General features: G+C 56.5%; 1 protein-coding gene across 1 annotated transcript in view; it reads left to right on the top strand.

Moving 5' to 3' along the window:
• The first annotated feature begins 323 nt into the window (after positions 1–323).
• WIZ (WIZ zinc finger) overlaps positions 324–8,908 on the top strand; it is a 74,044-nt gene continuing 65,459 nt past the window's right edge. Inside the window, 2 exon segments of the mRNA XM_035896788.1 lie at positions 324–502; positions 2,137–2,591. Of these exon segments, the coding sequence (XP_035752681.1) occupies positions 2,222–2,591 (370 nt within the window). The 5' untranslated portion in view covers positions 324–502; positions 2,137–2,221.

The raw sequence follows: 8,908 nt of genomic DNA, 5'->3' as shown, positions 1-8,908 counted from the left end.
AAAGCCACATCCCAAAAAAACCCCACAGCTTTTAAAAATAAACCCATTTTATGGGTTTTTTCACCCATTCTTGCCTGGATGGATCCCCCCTGGCTTGGGAATGTGCCGGGATCTCCGGCTGGGCTGAGATGCAGCTGCAATTAAAAAGCAAAACCCCACGATGGGTTTTTCCCCCCTGTGGATCCCAGGTTCCCCTGCCTGTCCCCTGCCTGTCCCCTGCCTGTCCCCTGCCTGTCCCCTGCCTGTCCCCTGCCTGCATTGCCAGCACATTGCCACCACGCACCCGGCACGTTGCCGTGCCTCTTTATTCCCTCTGCAGTGGGATGATGTGTTTTGGGGTGACTCCTCGCCGTGTGACGGCACGTTGGAAAACACCGAGAGAAACGCCGGCACCGTGCCAGCTGCCGAGCTCCCATCCTGCCCACACCACTTGATGCGGAGGCTTCTCCGATGCTCCTTGCTGGCACGATGGATGAGCCGCCGTGGCACGATGGGAGAGGCGGTAAGAAGGGAACGCTGTGTGCGTACAACCGGATTTAAGCCGGGCGGTGGTTAAAAATGACACCATGGTCCGCTGGTTTCCCCCGGTAAACCAGTGTGGGGTGAGCGGGTGGCTTCATCCCAGCGGAGCATTCCTTATCCCAGCCCACCGGCACAGAGCCAACGCCACGGCAAACCCCTAAACATCCCCAAATTTGGGGTTTGCTCTGCAAAAAACCCTCTGTGGACGTGGGGGGAAGCATCGATGTGGCACCGCTCGTCAGGGTGAGAGCATCCCGCCGGCGCGGCGCGGGCATCGGGTGCCATTTGGATGCGACGCTGGAGGAATATCCGTACAAACTGAAGCCAGCCAGAGCAACCGATCCTCACGGAAGAAAGATGCCAGCGTGTGGAGCCAACATATTTTTAATTGATTTAATTGAATTTCTATTTTCATTTCTTATTGGTGAACTAAACCAAGTTGGCTCCGGGCGCCGTTCCCTGGGGAAGCCACGGGCACCGGCTGCTTTTGGGGCGGGAGAGATTTTGGAGTGGCTGCCGGGTGCTCTCCTCCCTTGGCCCCGGGGCGGGGAAACATCTTGCGCCAGCTCGAATAATTCCCTCTTCATTTGCATTCTTTACCTTGAAGGTATTTATAGTCTCTTCTCTGCCTTCTCCTTCCTCGTCGGGGTAAATTTAGCTCCTTCGTTCTCCTCCTGTGCCTTTATCCTCCGGCGGAGCTGATAAGCCCGGCTTTTTAGCGCCTCTTTCCTCATATTTTTCCCTTCTCTGCCTGCCCGGGTCAGGATTTGACCCGGCATCTCCATCCTGCAGAGATCAGGATCCTGAGCGCTCTCCTTTATTTCTCCCAGTGATTTTATTTTTCACCCTTTAACCTGGACCCGCGGCAGCATCGGGTAGTGGAAAGCGTTTTGGGGTGATGGTTTATTTTTGAGGGGGTTCCACACTTGGGTGGCTGGTACCTGCTTGCCCCCCCAGGGATCCCCAAGCTCTTTGAGGGGTCCCCAAACCCTTCAAGGGTCCCCCAGCATGAAGGTACCACTTTGCCCCATCCGCCTGAATTCATACGGGGGTGGGGGTGGGGGGAAGGATGCAGCACAGCATCCCAAAATTCCCCCCCAACGCCCTGGTTTTGGGGGCAGCCACCCCAATTTTGGGGCTGCTGGTGGCAGAGCAGAGCTCCCAGGGTTGCAAACCAGTGGCTTTCCCAGCGCTGCATTGTGGGATGGAATTTTTTGAGGGGATAAATAATCAATTTGAGGCCAACTGCGGATTTTTGGGCTCTACGTGGCAGGGGATGGAGGCAATGCTGTTCCCCCAGCAAATCGTGGCGTAGATGGAGGGGGGGAAAAAAGCTTCATATTGGGGTGAAGCAGCACCTTTTGGAGTCCTTCCACTCTGGCAGGGACCCAGCACTGTGTCGGCTACCACCAGCACCTATTTTTGCAAGGGGAGAGCGATGGGACCTGATGTCTTGCCCAGCTCTGGGACACTGAGAACTTTGGTGACCACAGCGAGGCACCGAGACCGTTGGGTTTCCCAGCACGGGCAGAGCTGCGACCATTTCTCCACCACCTCTGCAAAATCCAGCCCCTTTTTCTCATTTTCTCATCTTTTATCTCTTATTTCTTGTAGATTTTGCTGGCAGTCCCTGGCCACCAACCCTCCAGAGTGCCGGCACGGTGTTTTTTTCCGAGTGACACAGCACAATCGGCGAGGGATGGAGAAAGCTGTCCCTAATTTCTCAGAGCGCCAAGGAGATGGAGGCAGAGCCCTGTTAATGACACCGGAGCCAAACAAAGAGACTTTTCCTGCCCTTGAGTGCCCCCAAGGCGAAGAACGAAGAGCCGCGTTCCTTCAAGATGCAAAAAAGCCCCTGGAGAACCCAGCTTTATCTGGGACGTCGGTGGAAACGGAGACGGAGCTTGAAGAAGATGCTTTCTATGCCGCGGATGATCTGGCAACGATGAGCAGGGAGGGGAAGGGACCCTCCAGTGCCGAGCTGCGCCCATTGCAGGAGGACCCCGACTTCTTCTCGTCGCTCTCCCGTCAGGAACCTGACGTTGCCCTGGAAGCACACGACGTGGCCGGTAAGTCCCCGGTTGGCACTGTTGGGGGTGGCTTCATGGGGGACGGGGACGTCTCCCAATGCTTTGTGTGTGCCCGGTGATGTTCGGGTTGATTCGGTTGGTTTGCCTGGTGGTCGCACCATCGCGCCGGGTTGGTTTTGAGTGTTTGGTCTTTTGTTGTCGGAGGTGTTCCCCAACTCTCAGCAGCTTGCGGTGAAACGGGAACCGTGGTACGGTGACAGACGTGGATTTGATGGAAAGAAAAATGAGGGTGTGAATGCCGGGCCGGCATCGCCGCGCCGCTGCCTGGCTTCAGCACCACAGACAGGCGCAAAACCCGATGGTGGGTCAAGCCAGTGGCTTTTTGGAGATGCCTCATACCCTTGGCGTGGTGTTGGGTCCCCAAACGGGGACGCCTTGCCCGTCCCCATGCAAGGTGGTCGTGCTCCACCGCGTGTTGGCATGGGATCGGTGCTGTGTCGGGAGAGAGCAGATGGGGGCTGCGCTGTGGTGGCGGGGACCTGTGTGTTTTCAGTATTGCTGGTGAAGCCGCGGTTGCGCCGAGCAGAGTGAAACCGTGCCACCTGCGCCTCGCTGAATTCCCCTCTTGTCGAAACGGAAACGCTCCTCCAGCTCTGCCGAGGGCAGCTGTGCGCTTGCAGGGTGAAGGCATTGTCCTCTGCCTCACCCCTTGGTGCCGGGGAAGCTGTGCCGTGAGGGAGATGGGGGATGAGGAGCTCTGGCAGGGACTGGTTGGCACCCAGTGCTGGTGTGGAGATGTACTGGGATGTCCTTGGCATTGTGGAAACCCCCCTGTGCGTGCTGGATGCTCTGGCAGGGGATGTCCTGCTGTGGGGTGGGGGATCTGTCACCCATGGGAGATTGCGTTAGGTCCGTCCTTGACTCTGCTCCAGGAAAAACTCCTGAGGGCTCTTTGAGCAGAGAGGTTTTCACAGAATGGCTTGGGTTGGAAGGGACCTTCAAAGATCATCCAGTCCAACCCCTTGCCAACCACTAGATGAGGTTGCTCAAAATCTCATTCAACCTGACCTCAAACACTTCCAGCGATGGAGCATCTGCATTTCTCTGGGTGGCCTGGTCCAGTGTCTCACCACCCTCAACATAAAACATTTCTTCCTTCTGTCCAATCGAAATCTACCCTCTTCCAATTAAAAACTGTTGCCCCTTGGTAAAATGTCTTTCTCCGTCTTTCTTATAAGCCCCTTTTTATATATGGAAAGGCCATGAGAAGGTCTTCCCAGAACCTTCATTTCTCCAGGCTGGACAACCCCAACTCTATGAGCCTTTCTTGATAAGGAGAGATGCTCCAGCTCTTGGATCATCTTCATGGCCTCCTCTGGACCTGCCCTAACAGGTCCTTCTCCATGAGGCTGCTCTCAGTCCCCCAGTTTGTGATACTGGAGATTGCCCCAACCCAGGTGCAGGACCTCAAATTTGGCCTCGTTGAACTTCATGAGGTTCACGTTGGCCCACTTCTTGGATCATCAAGAAGCCACGTTGGCCTGTTGAGGCCTTCTGGATGGCATCCCTTCCCTCAAGGTATCGACTCGGTTTGGTGTCACCCACAAACTTCCTGAGGGTGCGCTCAATCCCAATATCCATGTTGTCTATGGGGATATTAAATAGTACTGATCCCAGTACGGACCCTTGAGGGACACCACTTGTTAGTGGTTTCCACTTGGATGTTGAGATGGTGACTCTTTGGATGCACCTATCCGGCCAATTCCTTATCTATTGAACGCGGCTGTTGCAAGTTGTCTGTAGATCCCCAGTTGTCCAGCGTCTGTCCCCTGTCTACATTAGAGGATCAACCCTCTCCTGCCTCGACTCTCCATTTCAATGCCAAACGCTGGCCAGGTGCCTCCACCATCCCAAGTCCTACCTGAACCCTTCCAAGCATTTGCAATCCTCCTGTCCTTCCCCATCCCTGGGTCCACACTGGAAAATGAGGTGGATGGTGGCCACGGATCCCACCACTGGCTGGTGATTTGCCTCATGAATTGTCTCCTGGCTAGAGGGTGGCTTTTGATTCTTTGACTCTTCTTCAACACTGCTTCCCTGTGATGAGTTTGCCTGTCTCCACAAACTCCAGTTGACTTAAAACCTTATCTCTTGGTGCAGGCGATCTGTTCGGTGCCTCCCGCTGTTATTTACCCACCACGAGGTGGGTGGGGAAGGACTGTGTTGCATCTGGGAAGCTTTTCAGCTCTCTGTTCTTTCACCGTGGTCAATGGGCGGAAAATTAGCTCTGGGGGATGAATGCTGGTGTTTAAAGATGGTTTTTAAAGAAGGAGGGTGTTGGTCCCCAAAAAAGAGCAAGGGCTTGTGGTGGGAGATGGAGAACGTCCCCTTCCGGGTGTCCAACCTGGCTCTGGATGGGTGGTGGAGATCATTTGGGGTCCTGGGGTGCTTTGGGTGGACCCAGCTCCGGCCCTGCTCATGGGCAGACTTAAAGGGATGGAAGCCCCCATCATGGCATCCCAAGCTCAAAAAACCATGGTGAAATGGCCCAAAATGCCCCAAAATGGAGGCTAAGACGGGCACGCCAGCCTAAGGGTCTTGCGGGCTTGCGGTGCCGCCAACCTCAAGGTTTTGGGGCTCTTCTGATGCCTCCAACAGCCTCATCACAACAAAATTAGCCCAACATCTTCCGAGCATCTCTGACCATGAGCCAGAGGTGGTTTGGCAGCTGCCGGTGGGTTTTTGGAGCCAGGCAGAGTCCACGCTGCTGCCGGGAGGTCAGCAAGCGATCACCGAGGGAGATGTTCCTCTCATCAAGGGTGGCTTTTGGGGTGCCGCTGGTGCCGAGCCGTGCTGCTCGCGTGCCGGAGAGCGCCGAACTGGTGCTGCCGGTGGAGAGGCAGCACAACCCACGATGGACGATGGTGCAGAAGAGTTGGAAGAATCATGGCAAGCGAGTGGCATCCGGGCTCTGCAGCGCGTGGGCTCGTTAGTGGAGGAACGAGCACCGGGGTGGCTCGGGCAGCTGCTCCGTTCTGCCCGACTGAGCTTCGAGCAGGCAAGGAGGAAGGAGCCGCTGCCGGGGCTTTCCCATCCCCGGTCGTGGTACCCGAACCATCACCCTGTTTTCGGCTGGAGGCACCATGAGTGATGGGGGCTGGGAGCCACAGGGCCCCTTCTGGTGGCTTTTTGGTGGCCTTGTCTCCCCTCCTTGCTCTTTAGGGGGATGTTTGGGCTGCTCACTGGGATTTTTTTTGGGGTGCTGTGCCGCACAGAGGCTCTTTTAGATGCGGTTTGGGTAATTTGTTGTTGTGAACGGCAGCAGCGGGGTTGAAGATGCTCTAACCTTCACCCCATCCTTATTTTGGGGCTCATCCCTGTCCCCCCATGGGGTGAAGAGGGGGGTGCTGCTTCTGCGTGGGACCCAACGAGGTGGGATCCAAATCGCTGAGCCTTTATCTCCAAGCCTCGGTTCCCTCCTTGTTTCCCAAATCGCCGGCACCCTTATCAATCCACACCCGGGGGGGGGAGGTATCAGCGCGGGGATCGGCAGGGTGGTTGGAGCTGTGGTTGGTCACAGCTCCACCAAACCTTGAGCTTTTGCTTGGTTCTTCCTCCTTTACACCATGCATGGCATTGCCCGGGGAGGTCACCTGGCTGCGGGTCCCCGCTGGCGACGGAGCACCAGGCCGGAGGTTTCGCCATGGGTGCGTGGGGAGGTTTTGGAGGAGGATTTGCTGGGGGACGGGTGGGTTTGGGGTTGTGCTTTCGGCTGCACGTGTGGGAAGGATGGCGCCCAGCTCCTCCCCGTGCTTGGGGGTGGTGCTACGAGGTCCCCGATGTGGGGACATCCTGCTTTGGCAATGCTGCGGCAGCGTAGGGCGTCACTGTGATCCCCAATGTGGGGACGTCCTGCTTTGGGGATGCCGTGGCAGCATAGAGTGTCATTATGGTCACTGATTTGGGGACATCTTGCTTTGGGGATGCTGTGGTGATGTAGGGTGTCACGAGGTCTCTGATTTGGGGACATCCTGCTCTGGAGATGCCATGGCAGCACAGGGTGTCATTATGGTCACTGATTTGGGGACATCTTGCTTTGGGGATGCTGTGGTGATGTAGGGTGTCACAAGGTCTCCAATTTGGGGACATCTTGCTTTGGGGATGCTGTATGGTGTGGGATGTCACTGTGGTCCCCGATGTGGGGACGTCCTGCTTTGGGGATGCTGTGGCAGTGTAGGGTGTCATTATGGTCCCTGATTTGGGGACATCCTGCTTTGGGATTGCTGTGGCAGTGTGGGGTGTCACTGTGGTCCCCAGTGTGGGGACATCTTGCTTTGGGGGTGCTGTGGCAGTGTGGGGTGTCACAAGGTCTCCAATTTGGGGACATCCTGCTCCAGGGATGCCATGGCAGCATGGGTTGTCATGATGGTCCCTGATTTTGGAATGTCCTGCTCTGGGATTGCTGTGGCATTGTGGGGTGTCACAAGGTCCCCAGTATAGGGACATCTTGCTCTGGAGGTGCTGTAGCAGTGTGGGGTGTCACTGTGGTCCCCGATATGGGGACATCTTGCTTTGGGGATGCCGTGGTGATGTGGGACATCATGAGCTCCCCAGTACAAGGATGTCCTGCTCTGGGGATGCTGTGGCAGCACATGGTGTCGCCAGGGTCCCCAATGTGGCAGTGTGGGGTGTCACCAAGGTCCCTAACACAGGGACATCCTGCTCTGGGGATGCTGTGACAGCGTGTGGTGTCACCAACGTCCCCGATGTACCAGCGTGTGGTGCCACGAGGTCCTCAGCGCAGGGACATCCTGCTCTGGGGATGCTGTGGCAGTGTGTGGTGTCACCAAGGTCCCCAACGTAAGGGACAGCAGGATGCTCTGGGGATGCTGTGGTGGTGTGGGTTGTCACCAAGGTCCCCGATGCAGCATGTGGTGTTACCAAGGTCCCTAATGCAGGGACAATCTGGTCTGGGGATGCCGTGGCAGCGTGTGGTGTCACCAACGTCCCTGATGTAGCAGCATGTGGTGCCACGAGGTCCTCAGCACAGGGACATCCTGCTCTGGGGATGCTGTGACAGCGTGGGGTGTCACTACGGTCCCCGATACAGCATGTGGTGTCACCAAGGTCCCTAATGCAGGGACAACCTGGTCTGGGGATGCCGTGGCAGCGTGTGGTGTCACCAACGTCCCTGATGTAGCAGCATGTGGTGCCACGAGGTCCTCAGCACAGGGACATCCTGCTCTGGGGATGCTGTGACAGCGTGGGGTGTCACCAAGGTCCCCGACGTAAGGGACAGCAGGATGCTCTGGGGATGCTGTGGCAGTGTGCGGTGTCACCAAGGTCCCCGACGTAAGGGACAGCAGGATGCTCTGGGGATGCTGTGGCAGTGTGCGGTGTCACCAAGGTCCCCGACGTAAGGGACAGCAGGATGCTCTGGGGATTCTGTGGCAGTGTGCGGTGTCACCAAGGTCCCCGACGTAAGGGACAGCAGGATGCTCTGGGGATGCTGTGACGGCGTGGGGTGTCACTACGGTCCCCATGGCATCGCGCAGTGCCACAAGGTCCCCAACGCAGGCTTGCCACGCTCTGTGGGTGGCAAAGCCCCATGGAGAGTCGGTGCCAGGGGCTCGCATCCCCACTGGTGACCTCCATCCAAGAGCTGCCATGCTAATTAACCCAATTAATCAAGACAAAACACGCGGTGATTTAATATAAGAATGGTAGAAGAGAGGAAACGGCGTTTGCAGTCCTGGTGTGAGATTCTCGACCTGAAATATGCCGCTCCCAGCACTGGAGCTGCCGGATAGGTCTTGATTTAACCAAATCTTCTCTTTTATGCCTTAAATGCGTTGAATCGCCGGCACAGGATCCGACCGCGCTACTGAGGGTCAGCATCCGGCTCCTCTTCCGCTCCCGCTCGCACCAGAGATGGGGTTTAATTGGGTCTCGATGGTTTAATATCCCCGGTGTTGGCCCCGGCTTCGCAGGAATGGATTTTATCCATCGTAATATCAGACCGCAAAGCCCAAACCGATGCGCGCTGTGAGGTTCAACCGGGTGCCAAACTGGGACAACTGGGAAAACACCCAGTTCGGGTACAAACAGCTCATGTGCTTTAACTAAAAGGGAGTGTTTTCATCCCAAATTGCTTTAATGACCCGCCGCCCACCCGCGATGGGCACCCCAGGGCTTTCCCCGGGCTGCAAGCGGTGAAACCTGGCCGCAGCGTCGTTTATTCCCAATTTAGAGCTTTTTATGGTTATTTTGATTGCGTTCACGGGGAAGCCGCGCTCGGTTTAGTTTGGGGCCGTTTCTAGCTCTTTGGGGGGGGAAAGAAGCAAGGGTTTGGTTTA

The sequence above is a fragment of the Egretta garzetta genome, unplaced genomic scaffold (genome assembly GCF_000687185.1).
Source record: "Egretta garzetta isolate BGI_Z169 unplaced genomic scaffold, ASM68718v1 scaffold576, whole genome shotgun sequence".
In the NCBI taxonomy this organism is placed as follows: domain Eukaryota; kingdom Metazoa; phylum Chordata; class Aves; order Pelecaniformes; family Ardeidae; genus Egretta; species Egretta garzetta.
This window is presented reverse-complemented; position numbering and strand designations above follow the sequence as displayed.